The sequence below is a fragment of the Leptopilina heterotoma genome, unplaced genomic scaffold (genome assembly GCF_015476425.1).
Source record: "Leptopilina heterotoma isolate Lh14 unplaced genomic scaffold, ASM1547642v1 Lhet_115, whole genome shotgun sequence".
Taxonomy (NCBI): Eukaryota; Metazoa; Arthropoda; class Insecta; order Hymenoptera; family Figitidae; genus Leptopilina; species Leptopilina heterotoma.
Window position 1 is genome coordinate 313410 of NW_025110834.1, and position 23623 is coordinate 337032.

At 32.2% G+C, this 23623-nt stretch overlaps 2 protein-coding genes across 4 annotated transcripts in view; both read left to right on the forward strand.

The window, feature by feature from the left end:
- Positions 1-3779: 3779 nt before the first annotated feature.
- The window catches only part of LOC122508936 (endothelin-converting enzyme 1-like), a 47798-nt gene continuing 27954 nt past the window's right edge, over positions 3780-23623 (forward strand). For both annotated transcript variants that reach the window (XM_043622636.1, XM_043622627.1), the window contains exon 1: positions 3780-3930. In XM_043622636.1, the coding sequence (XP_043478571.1) occupies positions 3890-3930 (41 nt within the window). In that variant the 5' untranslated portion in view covers positions 3780-3889. The remainder of the gene's footprint in view (positions 3931-23623) is intronic.
- Positions 4947-9165, forward strand: LOC122508926 (proline-rich protein 36-like). 2 transcript variants are annotated; one of them, XM_043622597.1, is made up of 2 exons: positions 4947-5249; positions 5304-9165. In XM_043622597.1, the coding sequence occupies exon 2, from the start codon at positions 6609-6611 to the stop codon at positions 8457-8459; it is 1851 nt and encodes a 616-aa protein (XP_043478532.1). In that variant the 5' UTR covers positions 4947-5249; positions 5304-6608; the 3' UTR covers positions 8460-9165. The 2 variants fall into 2 exon arrangements, with proteins under 2 accessions (XP_043478532.1, XP_043478541.1); XM_043622606.1 differs by having other exon boundaries at positions 5304-6593.

Sequence of the window (23623 nt, forward strand, 5' to 3'; positions counted from 1 at the left end):
GTGACAAAATTACTACACACTCTCTATTTCAACTTTACTGAAAAATTTGGGCATAAATTTATTTATCGGGCACATAAATAAATTTTTCTGGCATAAACAATGACAAATAAAATAATTTTTACATATGAAATTTCAACTCAAATGGCAAAATTTTATTAGTTTCAGACGTGTCTCGGTTCTGGCCTGGCCCCACGTTGGGCGCCAAATGTGACGTATAAATTTAAATGAATAATAATCTAAATTTTCTGCAAACGTTAACAAAATCTGACGCGATCAACAATTTACTTTAAAGAAATTTACTGAAGTAAATCTCGCCGTCAGGCGCCAATTAATTTTCAAGCTGAATTAATAAACTACACTACCGTCGGGAATTATCGGTACGGCTGCACGCGCACGGTTCAAAAACATACCAATCTTTAAATCACGATTTTTTTGTAAATACAAATGTCAGAAAATTAACAAATAGGGGAAAGTCTCTAGTTGTGAGACGGGTTTTATTTTTGACCCGTAAATTGTAAACGGGTAAACGAAATTGTAAATAAAATACACCGTTCGGAAGGTAACAGAAATACGCAACTTTTATTAAAAGAAAGTGTAGTGTTTCGATGAACTCAAAAAATTTTACGATACATTTTCCGAGCACATCGCTTTTGTCAAAAAAAAATGTCTCCAGTTGTGAAACACTCATTAAAAATTGCTAAAATTTAATAAGTTTGACATAAAACGTTATGTTTAGTAGAAATAATGAAATATATTAATAATATATATTATTACATACTAAATAATAATATTTATTCGCCAAAATATGACTATCAAATAAACACAATTTAACAGCTTCAACAAGAGCATTAAAATTGATTTCTTCTGAATCAATTGACTTTTTTCCACTTGAAATGCCCAAAAATACTAGAAAAAAAATCAAAACAACATTTAAATAGTATGCCTGCAAAGTCGTATTTTTTATGCTGCCCAGATGGGTGTTGACACCGTTTCACAACTGGTGATATGCTGTGTCTCACACCCAGAAATTGGCGCTATTTTGAAAAAGGAAAATTAAATTATTTTTAACCGTAGATTGGAACAATGCAATATTGCATCACAAAATATAAGGAAAACACTAAAAGAAAATGCATTACATTTACCTTTTCCAATTAATTAACTTGGAAAAAAGGTACTTTGCATTTATTGAAAAAACGCTTTTTAGTCGATTATCACACACAGTGTTGGTATTTAACAAAAACAGTTTATATATCCACTTCGGCGTACACAAAAAAGTTGGCTCATATAAAAAGAAATGTTTTTATATAAACCAATCGGCTTTTTAATATTGCATGTTAAAAAAAATTGACTGTCTCACAACTGGAGGTGTCTCACAACTGGAGACTCTCCCCTATACCATTCGAAAGATAATTAAATTCTACGATTAATGGTACATAAATGAATAATAATTTATACAAAGATTGCAGCAAATGACAAATTTGACAAAAAAATTTTAAAAATACAATTTTTTTGGAAATTTTTTCAACCCCTGCACATTTTTTAAAAATTGCAGAAAAAATTTAATACTTATATAAGTGTGATAATTCAAGTCTTATCTTTAATTTAAGACCAAAAGAGTTCAAAAATCTTAATCGGTTAGCGAGATATCATTATAAACGGCAGAGCATTTTCAGCCAAAGACCGTTCAAAATCGACTAATTCAATGCATTTGTCAAAAAACATGCTCGGACGTTTATAATGATATCTTACGAACCGAATAAGATTTTTAAACTCTTTTGGTCTTAAATTAAAGATGAGACTTGAATGATCACACTTATGTAAGTTTCAAATTTTTTCTGCAATTTTTAAAAAATGTGCAGAGGTTGAAAAAATTTCCAAAATAATTTTATTTTTAAATTTTTTTGTCAAATTTGTCGATTGCTGCAATCTTTGTATAAATTATTAAAATTTTCAGTTATGTACCATTAATCGTAGAATTTAATAATCTTTCGAATGGTATATTTGTTAATTTTCTGACATTTGTATTTACAAAAAAATCGTGATTTAAAGATTGGTATGTTTTTGGGCCGTGCGTGTGCATCCGTACCGATAATTCCCGACGGTAGTGTAAATTTAATTCAAAATATTACCACAAATTATCTACAACAATACCTCCGAGTTTCTCTCTCACTCAGAGGGAATTCTGCTTGAACGATTGGCAAGCAGAAATTGCCAACGGCGAGACACGACTGGCACGGTACTGAAAGTTGGACTTACCCACGATGCTTCTCGCCACAAGGACTAATTTTCCTCCTCTTGCTGCCTCGGTCTCTTAACCTGGATTTAATCCGTTTGGGAACTCTTAAGAAAAACAACATTTCACTGGAAATCAACTATTTATTTTTAAACAAATTAAATCTTTACAACAAAAATTGAAATTCAAGTCACTCGATATCGCGTTGCGAACGGGTCTTATTTCAATATGGACGATAATTTATATTACACCTGTAGCGTCGTTGACTCCTTATTCAATTTTCTCCTTTCCTCTAAAGTTCTTTTCCACCTTTTTCTCTCTAACTCTCCGCGGGCCCTTACCTCTACCACTTTCTCTTCTATTAACTAGCCGCTGACACACTTTCTCGATTACTAGTGGGTCATCCGGCTCATTAATTTTCTACGTTATCAAGTACCGGTCATGTTTAGGGGATTTCGTCGACAGGTGTCGTAACGATTCGCATCGTTACAATATATGTCGTGGCCACTTAGACGAATCCGACATTAAGCTAAGTGTGCAGACAGTTAGCTAACTGCTGACAGACGAATACACGTCGATATCGTCTATTTGTCTAAGCAGTAAGCTAAATGTCCGACACTTAGCTTACTGTCCACTGCCATTTGGACATTTAGAGTAAAATAGCTAAATGAATAAATTCATTTCATCTATACCAAAATAATTTATTTAATGCGGCCAATAAAACAAATTAATTTACATTAAATATAATAATTATAAAATAATTATTTCGATGCCACCATGCCAATCCGTGCAAAAATAAATAATTTGTTATATTTTGTTATTTATTAATTTTTTTTGTTATCACAATAATTAATTTTTTTTTCATTGAGAAATATTTGACTTTAAATGACGAAATGGCGGTGGATATTAAGCTGACTAATAATAAATGTAAAATTTGTTATTTTATTGGCCGCATTAAATAAATTATTTTGGTATAAATGAAATGAATTTATTTATTTAGCTATTTTACTCTAAATGTCCAAATGGCGGTGGACAGTAAGCTAAGTGTCGAAAATTTAGCTTACTGCTTAGACAAATAGACGATATCAACGCCACGACATATATATATATATTTAATTGAAAAATTTACGAATAATTGAAATTTTGTAAAATTGAATTGTAAACAAATGAATTTGAAAATTCTTAAAAAACTTTTTCAAAAATTATTAAAAATAATAGATTTTATTAATAAGGATTTTTAAAAATATAAAGGGTTATTTTTTATTACTGAAAAACAACTTTTTTCTCTTTATAATGAGTGACACAAAGCAAAATTTCGATTTTTCAGAGTGTTTGTTTATAAATTTCAGTTTTTGGAAATTTTAAAATCGTAAAAACGTATTATTTTATATTCTAAAAAAACTATTCGTTTTGCTATAATGAAAATATTTAACCAAAGAGGAAAAATTATCAATTTTACATATTCTTTTCACTTTATATCTTTATTTCGTGACTACATCTGTAATACAAAACGATATGCGTCGCATATAAAATCAGTTTCGCTTTTAAGAAAATTTTCACTTATTACTGTTCTTTAATTGTTTTCTATTATTTTGTGCAACAAATATTATATTTAAAACTTACTTATATTTGTAAATATATAAGATTTATACGAAAATGGGTTGTGGCAAGCTTTGTTTCTTGCTACAAATTATGTTGTAAGTAACATACTATATATTTTTAATAAATTTACTTATTGGTTCTAATTGTTTTAATTTGATACGTTTTATTTTCTTATTAGTGTTATTACCTTAATATTTAAAGTAAAAAAATTTAATGTTTGATAAAATGAATATATTTTTTAAAACCTTTTAAAACTTAAATTTTACACTTTTTTTGGTTTGTGATCTTAAAAACGCGTTACATCAAACGGTAACGCATATGTTTATCGCGGAACTTAATTTCTTACGGCACTATTTATTTCACGTTTCCGCTGTCAGATAACTTAAAAGCTCAGGCAGTCGACTCAAGGTGATATTACCCTATAGTATATATAATAATAGTATATATAATAATATAATATACCGTCAACTGGGGCTATTTTGTGCATCCGGGGGCTATTTTGTGCACGTGAGTTTTTTAATAAAAAAAATTATTAAAATGAATTATTTTAATCAGTAGTATAGCTATAGGGGTACTGGTCCAGATTCTGATTTCGGCTAAGTACCCTCGGTCGATAATGCAGATTCCTACATTATCAGCGGCTGGTAGGGTGTGCTCTACCTTACCGACCGAGTTAGTTCTGGCTGTCACTGCTAGATGGCGCCACTTGCGAATTTCAAACCCCTTTGACGGGAAATTTAAAAATTTATTTTCAAACTTTCAAATGGCTTAGAAAGGGTTCTCTGTTTTACCGACCGATTTTTTTAGTTCCGGCTGCCGCCGATAGATGGAGCCACTAAATTTTAATTAATGATTAATACATTTCTGTTTGTTTAAAAAATTTCAATTGTAAATATTTGTTTATTATATTTAAAAAATATTAAAAAATATTAATTTTAAATGTTTGTTTATTATATAAAAAATTATTACTTAAAAATATTAATTGTAAATATTTGTTTATTATTAATATTTATTTAAAAACTATTTATTTAATTAAGGTAAGTGTAGTTAATTTTTTTGTTTTTTAATTATTACTATTATAATTATTTTATTAATTATAAACAATTTACAATTAAGGTAAGTGAAATTATTACTTAAAACTACAATAAGCGTTTTGAATTCAAATTGAATTTCGCGCGTTACCGGCGGTGAGCTCGTTGCCGGCGGTGAGCTCACAGTAGTTCAAGTCAACCGCCACACGCAGCAGAGTGGTGAGCGCGCGTAGTGGGGAACCGCTTGGTGGGGAGAGAGACCTACGAGGGTGACTAGCACACAGTAGAGAGCTCATTCCAGATCGCGGAGAGGAATAGTGCGGTCCACGATGGAGAGCTGCCGGTGCTACCACTGCCTCGTGAGGATGGTGTCCGAGTACAATGTGAGTATACTATAATACAATATAATATAATATAATATAATATAAATTCACTAGTTACAGAATGAAGGGAATGAGGTGCCATTCCCGACAACACTACCAGGATCTCCACCAGGATCGCCAACGCAGTCACCTCTGCATCAGATGGCACTCCAGTGGCGTCTATTTTCACCGCCGTGGATGCTGGTGGAGAGGCCGCCGACACCACTGCCCAGGTCACCGACACCTCAACCCAAGATGGAACCGGAGTCTCCCCCACCCTTCATTCAGTTGGGGACTCCATCCAGGTCGCCTACACCGGTGGAATGGCTGCCTACAACCCCGCCCGGAAGTCCACCACGGTGTAGGTCACCGATACCCAGGGCGCAGTCTCCCGAGCCCAGGGTAGAGGAAAGGGAGCCGGCGGGACCTTCACCAGAGGCGCAGCCGCCGCTTGCTCACGGTCGGCGTCGCTGCCATCGACGGCGGCGCGTATTTTTTAATTTTAAATTTAAATTTTATTTTTAAAAATCAATAAATTTTTATTTTTTTTTAAATTAGTATATTTATTTTGCGGATCCTGTATAGAAATTTTTACGACTGCGTTAGAGTAAGAGTATTGCGCATGCGTGAATAGGTGGGGAAAAATTTAAGAGTGGGGATGCGTTATAGGTTGGAGTGAGGGTAAATGGTCTAGTGCGCATGCGTGAAAGGTAGGAGTGGGGATTTCGGGGTATATATTCAGGGATTTTGTCGAGTTTAATCAGTAGCTGTTCTGTTTACAGATTCAGCGGTTCCAACAGCAGCAGCAGATTCCCATTACTAACTGTCTTTTTTGTTACATTTATTGTTATATTTACTGTGTTTATTGTTATATTTACTGTGTTTATTGCATTTACTTTGTATTGATTTTTAGGTTAAGTTCTTTAGTTTGTAAGTTCGTTCTTTTGTTCTTTTGTTAGCTTGTAAGTGTGTTCTGTTTAGTTTTAAGTGTGTTAGCTTGTAAGTGTGTTTCTTTTGATTTCAGGTGCAGAGATGAAGCGGAAGGTGACGACCACCGATGGACCACCACGTAAGTATCCGAATTACGGTACTATTCTCGACGAGAGTGACATCACTGTTACTCTCATTAAAGAAGCCCTTGAGTTGATACCTTATTTGAGTAACGTAAATGTAATTAGGTTTAATTTTAATTTAAGGTTTTTAGGTTTAATTAATTGTGTAATTAGGTTTAATTTTATGTATATAGTTCCTTGGTGGGCTAACAGCCCTAGGAGCTTGATTTCTTTAAATAAATAAATAAATGAGAGACGCTCTTTCATTGAACGATGGGTTGTAGAATGCTCACAACATGAAAACTTGTTATCGAGCATTCTCAAGTCGATGTACTTTACACATCAAAAGAAAAGATGTGTGAGCATTCTACAATCCATCATTAGACTTCGCGCATTATTTGAGTCCCATATTGTAGATGGCGCTGGAATCGGTGACCCAGATATCAATAAACGTGTGCGCTGGGAAGAATGTGAGAGTGCGTTTGCGTGTAGACTGTACACTAATGTGATTGTAAATCTTGAACACATTGATATAAGCGCGTTTTTAGACGATGGGTCCACACTGTTTCAAGACCATATTAGAGGTGCTTTAAATAAGAATGGACCCATCGTCGTGTACGGCGTACTCATCGCAAACTTCAAGAGGGTGGAGAATGACGAAGAAGTTGTAAAGCCGATTCCTTTTGGAACCAAGGCCAACAACATCTTCCCTACAACCCTTTTAGATGATTGGTTCGAGCAGTACATTAAGCAGCCGATTCTACATAGTGTTGAAGAGTTTTACGCCAAAGGTTCAAATTGGAACCTACAGTCAATTATAAAGCTTGAAATCAATGTAAATAAGTATAATCCGATGCGTGCGAGCTCTTACATTAGTTTACCTCCACAAATTAAAAACAAGCATGCATGTATTAATGTTGAAAATGCAGATAAAGAGTGCTTTAAATGGGCCATACTTTCTGCTTTACATTCAAATGTATCACATCCTGAGCGCGTTACCAGTTATAAAGAATTTAAAGATGAATTGAACTTTGACGGAATTGAATTTCCAGTGACGCTTAAAAATATCCTGAAATTTGAAAAATTAAATGATATTTCAATTAATGTCTATGGTTTATTAAAATACTATGGGGACTTCTCAACACATTCTCTCCATCTCACTGCGGAAAAAAGAGATAAGCATGTAAATCTCTTGTATGTTGCTGACATGTATGCGGATGAAAGTGTTGACAATAATGTATTGCATGACGATGATGGTTTTATGAACTTCCATTATGTATGGATAAAAAGTTTATCTGCGCTTCTGTATAAACAATTGTCAAATTATAAAGGTAAAAAACATATTTGCGACCGTTGCCTACACTATTTCAATTCGTTAGAAAAACTGAATGTACACATTGAGAATTGTAAAAAAGTGAATGAGTGTAAAATTAAATTACTGAAGCCGAAAGATAGTATTATCATATTTAAAAATTATAAGAATAAAGAGAAAGTACCGTATGTAATATACGCCGACTGTGAAAGTCTACTTCTTCCCGCCGATGAAGATGTAGACAATTTAAGTAAGACTGAAGTTTTCCAGCGTCACAAATTGTTAAGCATCGGATATTATATAAAATGTAGCTACGACGAATCATTATGTAAATATGTACCATGCCCGAAAAATGAATCTGACCCTGCTAAATGGTTTACTGAGGAATTAAGGCAATTATCTGAAAAAATTGATAATGTATTTAAAAATCCGATACCAATGAATGCCTTAACTCCTCCAGAAATCAATGACTTCAAGCGAGCGACAATATGTCACATTTGTAATGAGAAAATACCGGCAAGCGAAAAGAAAGTCCGCAATCACTGTCACCTTACTGGCAAATATAGGGGTGCTGCCCATGAATCATGCAATTTAAACTACCAAGATTGTCAGACAATTCCCGTGGTGTTCCACAATTTAAGTGGCTATGACGCCCATTTTATAATTCACGCGATCTCGACGAGCTTTGAAGGGAATATTGACTTCCTCCCCATTAACAAAGAGAAATATATCTTTTTTACTAAACACGTCAAGGGGAGTGAGGTCAAATTTCGATTCATTGACTCATTGCGATTCATGGCAGCATCCCTAGAAAAACTCGCATCGTACTTAGACGAGTATAAAATTGTAGGGTGTTTTCCCCTATGAGTACTTTGACTCAAAAAGTAAGCTCGATGAAACTGAATTACCCCCGATAGAGAAATTTTATAGTACTCTGTATGACGCTGGTATTTCTGATGATGAGTATGCGCATGCGCTAAATGTATGGACCGAGTTTGACTGTAAAAATCTCTACGACTATGTACATTTATACATGAAAACAGATGTATTGTTACTTGCGAATGTCTTTGAAAATTTTCGAAAAGAATGTGTTAAAGCGTACGGGTTAGATCCTGCTCACTATTATACGACCCCCGGTATAGCTTGGGATGCTATGCTCAAGTACACGAGCATAGGATTGCAACTAATAACCGATGTTAATATGATTATGTTTGTTGAGTCTGGTATTAGAGGTGGCATAAGTCAATGCTGCAACCGATATACTATAGCGAATAATCCATATATGGAAAATTTCGATGATAGCAAAGATACTAGCTACATCATGTACTTTGACGCTAACAATTTATATGGCTGGGCAATGGCTCAAGCGCTCCCTTATGGCGGCTTCAAATGGGTTGAAAATGTCGACAACTCTTTCAATTTTAATGTATCCGACGATTCACCTGTTGGATACATACTCGAAGTTGACTTGGAGTATCCTGAAAGTATTCACGATACCCACAAAGACATGCCATTTTGCGCAGAAAATGCGAAACTCCCCCTCTCGAAACAGGAGAAATTATTAACAACTCTCCTACCCAAATAAAAATATGTGATCAACTATCGAACTCTCAAACAAGTTGTTGCTAATGGCATTAAACTTGTTAAAATCCACCGAGTCTTACTGTTTAAGCAATCAACATGGCTTAAACCATACATAGACTATAATACAATGATGCGAACCAATGCCAAAAATGAGTTCGAGAAAAATTTGTTCAAGCTCATGAACAACGCTGTGTACGGCAAAACAATGGAAAATGTCCGTAAACATGTCGACATTAAGCTTGTCACCCAATGGTTTGGCCGCTATGGAGCTGAAGCCCTAATCTCTCGCCCGAATTTCCATAGTCGAGCGATATTCGACGAAAATCTGGTTACCATTGAACTGCGTAAAACCGAGGTACTACTCAACAAACCAATCTATGTGTGGTTAAGTGTGCTCGATGTTTCCAAAACGCTAATCTACGATTTTCACTACGGGTATATGTTAAAAAAATACGGCGACAATTGTAAACTGATGTATACCGATACAGACAGTCTAATTTATGAAATTAAATGTAAAGATGTCTACAATGACATGAAAAATGACATTCAAAAGTTCGATACGTCAGACTATCCCGCCAACAACGTGTACGGCATTCCGCAAGCCAACAAAAAGATTCTTGGTCTAATGAAAGACGAATGTAACGGCAAGATCGTTACCGAATTTGTTGGCTTGCGGAGTAAGATGTACAGCGTACGGGTTGAAGGTGAAGACATTATTAAAGAAGCCAAAGGCATTAAATCCGGCGTTGTGAAAAAATCGATTCACTTTGATGATTATGTAAAATGTCTGCGAGATTTCGACATTCAAACTCGAACACAGTATAATATTAGATCACGATTACACAACCTTGAGGCTGTAAAACAAATTAAAGTAGCTTTAAGTCCGCAAGACGACAAACGGTATTTGTTACCGGGGAGTACCGACACTCTACCGTGGGGACACTATGCGATCCCCACAATCGACGAATGATTTTGTAAAACATGATTGTAAAAAATAAAATGTTTTTTAATAAATAATGCAATTATATACAATTTCCATGTGTTTTTATTTAAAAAATCCTTCCATATATACATAATAACATGATTAAAACTTATATTAATGTAATATAATTTAAATGTGCAAATCGCCCCCAGTAACTTAACGCAAATGCCAATCAGCCAGCAAAGCAATCAAAGATTGCTGTTAGCGTAGAATCTCTTTATAAATCAAAACTACTTCCAACAACAGACCTTCACAATGCCAGTGCCAACTGATTTAATATTGATTTATTATTGATTTAATATTGATTTAATATTGATTCATTATTGATTCATAATTGATTCATTGTTGATTCATTGTTGATTCATTATTGATTCATTATTGATTCATTATCGATTCATTGTTGATTCATTATTGATTCATTGTTGATTCATTAATGATTCATTTTGATTCATTATTGATTCATTGTTGATTCATTATTGATTCACTGTTGATTCATTGTTGATTCATTATTGATTCATTGTTTATTCATTACTGATTCATTATTGATTCATTATTGATTCATTATTGATTCATTGTTGATTCATTATTGATTCATTATTGATTCATTATTGATTTAATGTTAATTAAATTTGGCACTGGCAGTGTAAAGGTCTGTTCTTGGAAGTAGTTTTGATTTATAGAGAGGTTCTACGCTAACATTAATCTTTGATTGATTTGCTGGTTGATTGACATTTGCGTTAAGTTACTGGGGACGATTTGCGAATAATAGATTATACATTTGCTTTATCTTCCCACGTATTGTGAGAATTATCAAAGCCAAGCCATTTGACAAGAACTTTGTTTCCACGTGTCTTGAGAATTTTGTCCACAAGATAAATATCTGAATGTTTTACTTTAAGAAGTTCCTCTTCATAAAATCTTCCGCTGATGAGTTGATCCTGGTAATCCTTGAGCTTGTAAGTCACTGGTTGAGTTGATTCAACTTGATCTACGGTGAATATTTCTGTTGTCCAATTGGGTGTATATCCTTTCTCGAAAACGTTTTTATATTTGCTTACTCGAACTTTGTCGCCAATTTTATACTTTGGTCGTCTCAAAGGAATTTTTCTCAACTTCATAAATCGTTCTTTTAAAATTTCAACGTCTTCTGAAGTAACATCTTCAGGCTTCATTCCAATTGTTCTATGTTTTGTATCATTATAGTTGGAAATAAGAGTAGGCTATATATCATACCATTTGTAATTTCCTCGTAAACTAAATTGCATCCACATTTTTCTTTTTAGTGTTCGATTAAACCGTTCAACAATAGAAGCCTTCATATTACTGAATGTTGAGTAAAAATTTATTTTACGCTTTTTTATTAATGCTTGAAATTGTGAGTTATAGCATTCTTTTCCTTTGTCACCATGCAAGTTTTTTGGTATGCGTTTTTTAGCAAATATAGATTGCATTGCATGAGAAACATCTTTTCCACTTTTACTTTTTACTGGAACAGCCCAAGCATATTTCGAAAATATGTCTATAACTGTTAGTAAATACTTGAAACCTTTATTTATTTTTGAATAAGGTATCATTTCTACTAAATCTGCTTGCCATGTCTCATCAATATCACGCATTTTAACTTGCCGTCGAGGATAATTTTTTCTAGCCTGAGTATGAAGTTCATTCACTACTGTTAATTTTTTGTTATTCATTCTCGAGAGCACTTAAGCGAGTATCCAATTTACTAATAATTTCAGCTGTTCGATAAGATAAATCTTGATTTATATCTTTTTCAAAATTTTTTATTTTTTCTGTAATACAGTCTTCAAGAACTTTTAGAAATAAGTTGTTATTGTCCACCTCTGATCTAAGTGAGGCACTAGCTTCATACAATAAACGCACTTCGTGTTTTATCATATGTCGTACAAGTATTAAATTGACAGCGTCGTTTTCTTCTTCAGCGTTAGCAAGATTACAGAGTTTTCTTCCTTCAACGTCAAAGTTACCTTGAGAATTGAGTTTAAAACCAACTCCAGGAGGCCCTTGTCTTGCTGTTCCTCTTTGATTGAGAGGATGTCCGAACACGTCAATGCTCATTGTTGAAATGAATGATATTTGCTAAAACACATCTTAATATAGAATTTTAGCTTCACGTAGTTCCTCAATGATAGACATGATTTCATTATTGTGACTAGGATTTCCAGTATGATAAAGAGAAGCCATTAATAGTCTAAGACGGTCAACCAACTCATTCGGATCATCCCAATAGATATATTCTCGTTAAAAATTTCTGTTTGTAATCATAAATTTAGGTAATGAACTACCGCTTACAGATGGCTGTTTGGTAGGTGTTCGAGGGAAGAATTGAGATATAAAATTTAAATACTTGTAACTCTTATCCGTGCGTAAAGATTCAGAGGAACTATACTTCTTTTTGTGTGCATTAGTAGCAATCAGAATCTCTTTATAGTTTCTTTCATCAGCTTCACTTATAAACGATCTGGTAGGTTTACTTTTGAATAAAAGTTCAAGTAATCCAGGTGTTTGAAGATATCGTTTATCACCAATTTTTACAAACTGATCTTCAAGAGTTATTGGTGAATCGCCAATCATAAGTGATCCATCACTTAGCTTACGTATGCCGTATGTTGAATCTAAACATTGCTTTCTATTATGATTTAATAAGTATAGGAATTTATTACTTATTTTATCATCATCTGGAGATTTTTCAGTTTCACTTTCATACTTTATGCTATCATCCTCCTTCTGCTCTTTCTTTTCAATCTTAACATTTTCAATCTTGACATTTTCATGTTCACTGTCTGTCAAGTTGATAATTTTTTGTAAGGGTTGAATTATCGGTTTGAAAGTTTCATTTAACACACTTTCAGCTTCTTCTTTTCCTAATTTTAACATACGATGTTTTCGCCTAATTGCCTCACTAGCTTTAGCAATTTGATGAAGATATTCTTTTTCTTTATGAAACATGTTATTATTACAAGGTTTCATATTGAACTAACAATATTTTAAGGATGATCTTATATTTATAGTGTTACAAAGCTATCAAATCCTTTTCTATATCTTCCATAATTTAAATCAGAATCCTTATCAATTACTACAAATCCATACTTGTCTGAATTCCAACATGTGGCACATAGTTCTCAAAATTGATTAAATGTCATGTCAGTATTAACATGATCATCATAAACATGCCTTAAATTTTTCTCATCTTGACGAAAAAGAACTAGTAAATTAACATTATCACGTACCAAATGTTTGGGAATGCGGGCATATGTTTGACAAAGATGAAAAGAATCAACATCAACATGTCTACCCATGAAAAGAATGCCCTTACATTATATTGCTTCTCGCAAGCAATATCATCAAATATAAATATTGAATTCCGTTTTGCATCTTTAGGAGTAATGACTTCTTCATGCTCACTAAATGGTAAATACTCTACTCCTTCAACATTACTTACAACTTGTTCCAAGAATTTATACTTGGGTTGATGTAGAGACTTTGAGTACAAGTAAATATTATCAAATCTAAGACCATTAGGATGTAAAATTAAAGAAAGTAGTACATTTGTCTTTCCACAATTTGATGGTCCACAAAAAATAGCTCGAATACTACCTGATAACAAGCTACCATGACGCTTCACTTTCTTGTCTTGTTGTTCAACAATCGAGTCTAGATTGACGACTGGCAGCTTGTGAAGTTGTTCCTTGAACCGCATCCTGATTTACACTGCCGCTAAAGGTATAAATACGGCGCTTATATACCTCACAAGTCATTCTAATTTTAACTTTCACAGAGTAAGGTATGATTATATATCATCACTCTCGAGGAAAAGGTTTAATTAATAAACTTATAAACAAGTTGCCATTTGAATTACATTTGCCGGGTTATCAATATTGTGGACCGGGCACAAAGTTAGCAAAACGTCTAGACCGAGGTGATCCAGGTGTTAATCCATTAGACACCGCTTGTAAGGAGCACGACATTGCTTACTCGAAAAATCGAGAAAACGTTGAAGAAAGAAAAAATGCTGATAGAGTATTGGCTGACAAAGCGTGGCAACGTGTATTTGCTCCAGACGCACGATATAGTGAAAGAGCTGCAGCTTACGCAATAACAAACGCTATGAAAGCAAAATCAAAATTTGGAATGGGAGTAAAGAAGAAGAAGACAAAGTCAAAGAAACGAGTAAATCTTAGGAAAATTGTGGATGCTGCAAGAAAATCAATAATTCCTGGTAATGATGCTCGATCAACAATAAAGTCAGCTATTGAAACAGCTCGAAAAGCTGTAAGGAATGCAGGTGGTAGAGAAAAAGTTTTAACACCTCGTATTCTACCTGTGCCATCAAAAGTTGGTGGTCTGTTACCATTAATTCCAATTTTTGCTGGGCTAAGTGCACTTGGAGCACTTACTGGGGGAGCTGCTGGTGTAGCAAAAGCTGTTAATGATGCAAGTGCAGCAAAAGAGCAGTTCAAGGAAGCTCAGCGTCATAATAGAGATTTGGAAGCAGTGGCACTTGGCAAAGGTCTACATTTAAAACCATACCGACAAGGTTTGGGACTTCATTTGAAACCATACGTTAAAGGACAAGGTATTAAAAGACGATGTAAAAAAAAGTTTAAAGCTGCCTCAACGAGCACTTACAGATCTAGATTTACTTAAATATGCTAAAGAAATGAAAATTTACCATTTTCGAGGAGTTTTTATGCGAAATGAACTACCTATGAGTAGTCCTCGAAAAAATGAATCCGCCATTATTAATTTAGATGATAAAGATGGTTCTGGAACTCATTGGGTTGCATATAAAAAAGTTAATAATAAAGCAGTATACTTTGATAGTTTTGGTAATCTTCAACCACCCTATGAACTTGTCAATTACTTAGGTTACAATACTTTAATACAGTATAATCATCAAAATTATCAAGATTATAATAGCTTTAATTGTGGTCATTTATGTCTAAAATTCTTATGTGGACAGCTTGAAATAACTCAATAATATATTCTATATAAATGATTGTAAGTCATTCCAGCTAATCAGTTTATAAAAAGTCATCAACATGGAAGAATCTTTTACTCTGACTATCTCAGGCAATTCATTTGTCCTGGAGGCAGAATATTTTCCTCCGATAGAATTATTATCTAATAAAAATTATGTACTTGGCTTAGTTGAATTACTAACTTTTAATTCAATTCCTAATATCGATCAAGGTAAAAATAAATTTTATATTGGTGACAAAGTGATTACTATACCCCCTGGAAGCTATGAAATTGAAGATATTGAAAAATATATTCAAAACTCTATTGAAAATGGATCTGAAATTGTAAGAATTAAACCTAACAATAATACTTTACGTAGTGAAATAACAAGCAGCCTTGAAGTGAGTTTTGAACAAAACGATTCAATTGGTAAATTATTAGGATTTACTCCACGAATATTGACAGCTAATAAGGCTCATACGTCAGATGTACCAGTAGCCATTCTTAAGGTAAATGCTATCAGAATTGAATGTAACATTACTACTGGTGCATACATAAATAATAAAAAGGTACACACAATTCACGAATTTTTTCCAATTGTACCAGCTGGATATAAGATTGTGGAAGTTCCATCTCACGTCATTTACCTTCCAATCGCCGTGAAGGCAATACATAATATTCAAGTAAGAATCGTTGATCAAGACGGAGATTTAATAAATTTTAGAGGTGAAACTATAACAATTCGATTACACGTTAAATCAACGTAATGGGAATTGTATTTCATAGAAAAACTGGTGGAAGCTATGTAAAAGAGTTGCCATGTCAGAATTCATTCATTCCTCAATCAGTTCGTAAGAGACTAACATCTCAGAACATACTATTTCTGAAGCAGCTCGGCCTAAGAGTTTATCAAGAAAACAAGGGGAAAAATTGATTTTTCACATACTTTTTATTTGTTGTTGTAACAAAAATGGAAGAAATTTTAAACATTCTAAGTCCAGTTAAATTTGATAATTCTGTGGCACACTATGAGATTCATGCACATCAACCATACGTGTCATCAGCATTTAATAACAGTGACGAGATTCGAATTGCAGTTCAACATCAAGACTTGTACATTCTTCCCTCTAAAAGTACTTTACACGTCACTGGCAGAATTGTTAAGCCAAACAATACGCTTGTAACTAATACAAAGTTAATTAGCAATGGTATTTCCTACCTGTTTAATGAGATTCGTTATGAATTAAATGGTGTTGAAATTGATCGCTCTAAAAATGTTGGTATTACAACCACCTAATCAAATGATTTGCTCTGAAAATGCTGGTTATCTACCTTATGATGATGATAGTAGAGTAACAAATGATGCTGGATATTTTGATGTAAATATTCCACTAAGTATGATTATTGGTTTTGCTGAAGACTATCGAAAGATTGTTGTAAATGCAAAACATGAACTTATTTTAACAAGATCTCGTACTGATCTAAATGCTGTAGTAAACATTGGAGTAGCTAAGCGTGAAGAATTTAAAATTATAATTAATAAAGTTGAATGGTTGATTCCATATTTAATGGGAAATGATCGCCAAAAAATTGAATTATTGAAATTCATTGAAAAAGACTCACTTATAACAATGAGTTTTCGATCATGGGATTTGTATGAGTATCCTATGATTCCTGCCACTCACTTTAAAGATTATGCACCATTGGCTGTTATTGATTGCTCAAAACAAAACGAATTTCTAAAACAAGCATCTGTAGATGTGCGATTGGAATTTGAAGCAAATGACAATTTTCCAGCCAATACAGCTGCATATTGCCTTATAATTCACGACCGCATTATACAGTATACACCAATCAGCGGCGTTGTTAAAAAAGTAACGTGATTGGTGGAAATAATGACCAATCATAGAAAACATCGGTAGTGGGGGTATTTGGAGTGGTGGGGGAAAGGCTATAAAGAGAGCGTCTCTCTAAGGCTTGAGCCATTATTCTATTTCAGATACCATGGCGTACGTCGTAGATATTCAGTGCTTCAAGAGACCATACAACGAGTTTGTCATCAAAGAGTTGGCGATTTTACCACTTCAACAAGATGCTCATCCATTGGTCTACCTCTTCGAGCCGCCATATGCCTGGAGTCGATTGCCTGCAAGATACAAATGTGAGAATCGATGGCTTACAAATAATTATCATGGTATCGATTGGGCTGCTGGTGACGTATCTTATGAAGAATTACAACCTATAATAAAAGAAGTATTAATAGGTACACCTACTGTTTATGTAAAAGGTTTAGAAAAACAAAAATGGTTAGAAAAATATACATTAAATGTGTTTAATTTAGATGATTTTAAATGTCCGTCGCTAAAAAGTTTAAGTGTAGATAGTTCATCTACATGCACAAATCACACACGTAGCTTTAGTAATTGTGCTGTGAAAAATGTATGTAATCTACGAAATTGGTTGATACAACCATCGAATGTACTACGAAATAATATAGAAAATAATGATGAAGTTGACAATGATTGTACATTGAAAGATTTTTATAATGATTGTGAAAATTTCCTATATAATGAATAAATGTATTAAATGTCTATTAATGTTTACTTTAATTAACCATTCCCTATCCTATTATCTTTATTACACATGTGTAAAACTATTAAACATGTTAAAACTAGTCTAGACTTGTCTTATGACGTCACAAAGTAGGCGTGGCTCAATAATAAGAGTAGAGGATAATGCCATGCGTAGAAGTAATGGTGGGGTAATGCGCATGCGTGGAAGCAGTGGTGGGGGTGTTGCGTGATATTTTGGTATAAATAGAGGCATTTGAGCCGATTTAATCATTCTGTTTTGTAACTTCACAAAGTATTATCTCTAAGAAAAGATGGATCTAACCAAAATCAACGCCATTGGTCGCATGGATGCTTTCCTACCTACGAAGCCGCTATCCGAGCTGACTCCTGGACATAAGTATCCTATAACGAAGATCCAGGTTGTCAACACCAGGTATGGAGTCAAGGTCGTCGTTGAGGTGGATAAAAAGTTCAATACATTCCTACCTTCAAGATTTGGACCAATGTTCACTGATGACTCAATATGCTTGGACCAAATTCAAGAAGCTATTAGTTCTGGACAATTACGGCTGAAGTATATTGGTGGTCCATACAACCATATTGAATTTAAAATAAAACAAGTGTAAATATTGTATATTGAATGTAATAAATGTATGAAATGTTATTAATACTGTATTTAATTAAATACCGTCATCAGTATTACGTTAGATAATAAGGTATACATTTTAAGGTTATGTTTAATAAAATAGATTTCAAGGTTATGTTTAATACAATGGATTTTAAGGTTATGTTTAGTAATGTTATGAAAAAATAATATTAGTAAACTAGAAATTCAAGAGAAAAATATTATTGCAGAGTTCCGAAAAAAGGTTCTAGAAAAATGGAAATTAGAAGAATAATTTATTTAACATAAACATGCTTAAGTGATGTTAAAATGGTATAAAATATTTATATAATTTTTATTTACTTACTATTATTATATTTCACACTCAAGAACACGCACCATTTATTGGATTATTATGTTCTAAAAACAAGATAGTGGACACGAATGCCCGGGAAATTTAAAAACAAAAAATAGTAGACTGCAAAACCTGTGAAATTAAATTTTTAATGGCGCCATCTAGCGGTCTAACCTAAAACTAACTCGGTCGGTAAAACAGATGCCTACCTTATCGTCCGAGTCAAAATTTTTGTCAGATCCCTACCTTGACGACTGCTGGTAAAGTAAAAATCTGCATTACCGATCTGGTGTAATTCAATTTGAATTCAAAACAGCTTATTGTTTACTCAATAAATTTTTATTGTATTAGTAAACATTACATCAGTTTTAATTGTAAAACTCTAAACTTATTTTAATTATAAGCAATGCCCAGGAAATTTAAAAATCAAGATAGTAGTTTGCAACGCTTGTAAAATTAAATTTTAGTGGACCCATCTATTAGGTTGACCTTAAACTATGTAGAAAAATATAGTAGGGAGCAATGCCCGCGAAATTCAAAAAGTCTTATAAATTATATATCAATTATATTTCATTTACTTGTTCGAAGATATAACTTATGAAGATATAACTTATGTAGTACCGCAACTTGTTGTCAGATGACGCCACTGTTCAGTTCTTCTGTTCACTCCCTCTCTCTCTCCTTTGTCTATCTCTTACTACCTACTCTCTACCCTTCATTCGTTTCTTGGCGTTGGTGACAGCCACATCACGTTTTCAACGAAATTAAAAGTGTGTGAAGTGTGAAGAAGATGGAAGAACTGGAAGTGGAAGAGCAGAAGCGGAACGTTTATAGGATTTTAAAGAAAGTTCATGCTATACAGCATGAGGAGACAAAGTCTCCGAATAATAGGGAAGTAAGCTCAAATATGTACGTGTAAGTAATTTAAACATGAAAGCATTGCTTTTCCCAACATGGCTGAGCTTCAATCCCGAATTGCTGCCAATAGCCGAGAGGGATTTCTGATCCTCAATCATGAGTTGAGGACGGAAAATAATAAAATGCAATTAACGACAAATGTTTCATTAAATCTAAGAGCGCTACTTCCGTCAATTCTTCAAATACATTGTAAGGAAAAAGTCTGAAATTGTTTCAGCTGATAGTTTTTCAAAAAAACAAAAAAAATTGAATATATTTAATATGAATCTGACAATCGGCTTAGCCAAAAACAATTAAGAAGGAAGAAGAATTTAAAAAAAAACAAACAAACAAACAAAACAAAAAGTCTTACAAATACGCAGAAAATTTTAAAATCAAAAACTTCTAAAAGCAATAGAACTCAAGCCTTGTACAAAAAGTTTCTGACAAGAAGGTATAATAAGAAAAATATAATTTTAATTATAAGAGAATTGCTATCATACCTCAGCGATTGTGAAAATTTCTGTATCAGAAATCTTCGTGACAAAAAAATTAAAAATCTTAAAAAATTAATAAGACGTGCCAGACTCAGCATTGTAGCAGTATCATTGACAATAAATTCCATTACTAAAGAATTCTTAGGAAATTGTCGACAAAGACTGTATTCTCAATAAGTTATCAAAAAATAAAAATTTTCAACTTATTTACACTAAAACCGAAGCAAGGAAAGTTTTTATTTCTGGTAAATATAGTATAAAAATAATAAATTATTAAATTCCTTAAATAATGCTCTAATTTGGAAACAAACTGAAAGCCTTTTTTGATTCATCTAAGACCATGAAGAAAGTTTTAAAGTTTAAGCCTTAACAAAAGATTGTTATTACATTTGTTATGTCTGTTGTTCTTCGGGGTCAAATATATCTGTTTTCTAGCCCCGTTAACTACGTTTTACCTCTAATCACAGCAGCAAGGAAGTTGACATTAAAGGAAACAAATTATTTAAGACTAAGCGGTTTGCCAGTTAGTACATGGATGCATAATACTTGAGTTTAAAGAACAGACAATTTTGACCGCAGTTACCCTTTTTATTACCTGAATTAAGACTTTCAATCTTCATTCAATCAATTGCTTTATATAGAAGCCAATGATAAGTATATAAAAAAGAACATATATGGTTCCCTAAACCAGACGTATGGATTCAATTATAAGAAGATTTATTGGTTTATTGATAGATGATATGTAATAATTATTTTAATTTAGACAGAAAATTTAAAGATCTCTTGTTCTGACTATCATCATTACATTTCATTTTTATGTGTATTACCAGAAGGATCTAGTTAAGAAATAGTTATCAAATTCATACCTTTATTTAGATGACTTTCTAATTATCAAACTTTTGGGAAATAATTGCCAAATAACATTAATCTAACAACAAGCTTTTCTAAGTGCTTTTATTCGGATTTTATTGTTAATAAGAAGAAGATTAATTTCAATACTTTCTCAGGAATATCAAAAAATTCAACATAAGTGTCAACTAAATTCCAGTAAGAAAATTCTAGCTATCTTGCAAACAGAAAAATAAATAAATAAGGTTACATGAATTAAGAAAGTATTCTTTACTATGTGAATTTAGTAAAACTAAAAAACATTCCTATTCTCAAAAAAAAAAAAAAAAAAAGTATCTTTTACAAAAGCGTCGTTACAGGACTTAAAAAAAAAAACTATTAATAAGATCTAGTCATCTTTTATCATGAAATAATTTCAGGTGGTCCTGTCCACTATTGGCTAGATAATCCATAAAGACAAATTGGAAATTAATAATGCTTATAAAAAAAAAATAAATAAATAAATAATAAAAAAAAATTGAAAATAAAAGAATAAATTAACAAAACTAAATTGGTAATAGCCTACATTCCGTTTTAATTTTCGCCGTTTAAAGCATGTTCAGGTATAATCACATGAGATTTCCAGAATATCGTAAGAAGATACAGATCGAGACATCATAGATTTCTCGTTTAGGAATAATATTTTTAAAAAATATGGAAGATAATCTTTACATGAAAATATATTTTAAATATTTTTCTTGCATAAAGTAACCCACAAACGTAAGCTATAGATGCTTTTATTTTTACTAAAAATGTGAATTTTGATATGCTTTATAATAAGCTTTTCACAAAAATGAGCATTTTTAAAGTTTTTATTTCTGCATGAATGACCTCTTTTGAGTTTATTAACATTTGGCAGATACCGAGAACCAGCAATTTCAAATAAGGAATTTTTTAGATTACAACCCTTGATACAACTAATTTTATTTTTAATTTAACAGGATTTACAAAAAATAAATCATGTCCAAAAAATACGAGAGGAGTGAAGCACAATTAAACCCAATGTTAGCTCTAGGATCGACATTTAAGTCCATTCAATAGAATAAATAATAACAGATTAATTAAAATGTATATATGGTTCCCTAAACCAGACGTATGGATTCAATTATAAGAAGATTTATTGGTTTATTGATAGATGATATGTAATAATTATTTTAATTTAGACAGAAAATTTAAAGATCTCTTGTTCTGACTATCATCATTACATTTCATTTTCATGTGTATTACCAGAAGGATCTAGTTAAGAAATAGTTATCAAATTCATACCTTTATTTAGATGACTTTCTAATTATCAAACTTTTGGGAAATAATTGCCAAATAACATTAATCTAACAACAAGCTTTTCTAAGTGCTTTTATTCGGATTTTATTGTTAATAAGAAGAAGATTAATTTCAATACTTTCTCAGGAATATCAAAAAATTCAACATAAGTGTCAACTAAATTCCAGTAAGAAAATTCTAGCTATCTTGCAAACAGAAAAATAAATAAATAAGGTTACATGAATTAAGAAAGTATTCTTTACTATGTGAATTTAGTAAAACTAAAAAACATTCCTATTCTCAAAAAAAAAAAAAAAAAAGTATCTTTTACAAAAGCGTCGTTACAGGACTTAAAAAAAAAACTATTAATAAGATCTAGTCATCTTTTATCATGAAATAATTTCAGGTGGTCCTGTCCACTATTGGCTAGATAATCCATAAAGACAAATTGGAAATTAATAATGCTTATAAAAAAAAAATAAATAAATAAATAATAAAAAAAAATTGAAAATAAAAGAATAAATTAACAAAACTAAATTGGTAATAGCCTACATTCCGTTTTAATTTTCGCCGTTTAAAGCATGTTCAGGTATAATCACATGAGATTTCCAGAATATCGTAAGAAGATACAGATCGAGACATCATAGATTTCTCGTTTAGGAATAATATTTTTAAAAAATATGGAAGATAATCTTTACATGAAAATATATTTTAAATATTTTTCTTGCATAAAGTAACCCACAAACGTAAGCTATAGATGCTTTTATTTTTACTAAAAATGTGAATTTTGATATGCTTTATAATAAGCTTTTCACAAAAATGAGCATTTTTAAAGTTTTTATTTCTGCATGAATGACCTCTTTTGAGTTTATTAACATTTGGCAGATACCGAGAACCAGCAATTTCAAATAAGGAATTTTTTAGATTACAACCCTTGATACAACTAATTTTATTTTTAATTTAACAGGATTTACAAAAAATAAATCATGTCCAAAAAATACGAGAGGAGTGAAGCACAATTAAACCCAATGTTAGCTCTAGGATCGACATTTAAGTCCATTCAATAGAATAAATAATAACAGATTAATTAAAATGTCCAGACCTACAGAAGGCCAGCTTTAGGTCTTTCTTTCCTTAAAAAAAAAAAAAAAAAAGACTCTTTGTACAGCCGAAACGTCGTTACATTATCTAAAATAAAAAAAAAAAAAAAAAAAAAGAATATAAAGGAAAGTATATGAAATCCTGTTTAACGATTAAAAACATTAAAAAAGATCGGTAGCTAGTCGAAATACTAAATAATTTTTCTTTTGCTTCCTCATAAGAAAAGTTTTATTTTCAGTATTATAACTGTCTTAAAAAATGAATGAATAAAATAAAATACATTAATATAAATACAAATAATAATAAT

Bases quoted from the DNA above. Each gene is read 5' to 3' on its own strand.
- LOC122508926 (XM_043622597.1), top strand. From the start codon at position 6,609: ATGTACTTTACACATCAAAAGAAAAGATGTGTGAGCATTCTACAATCC.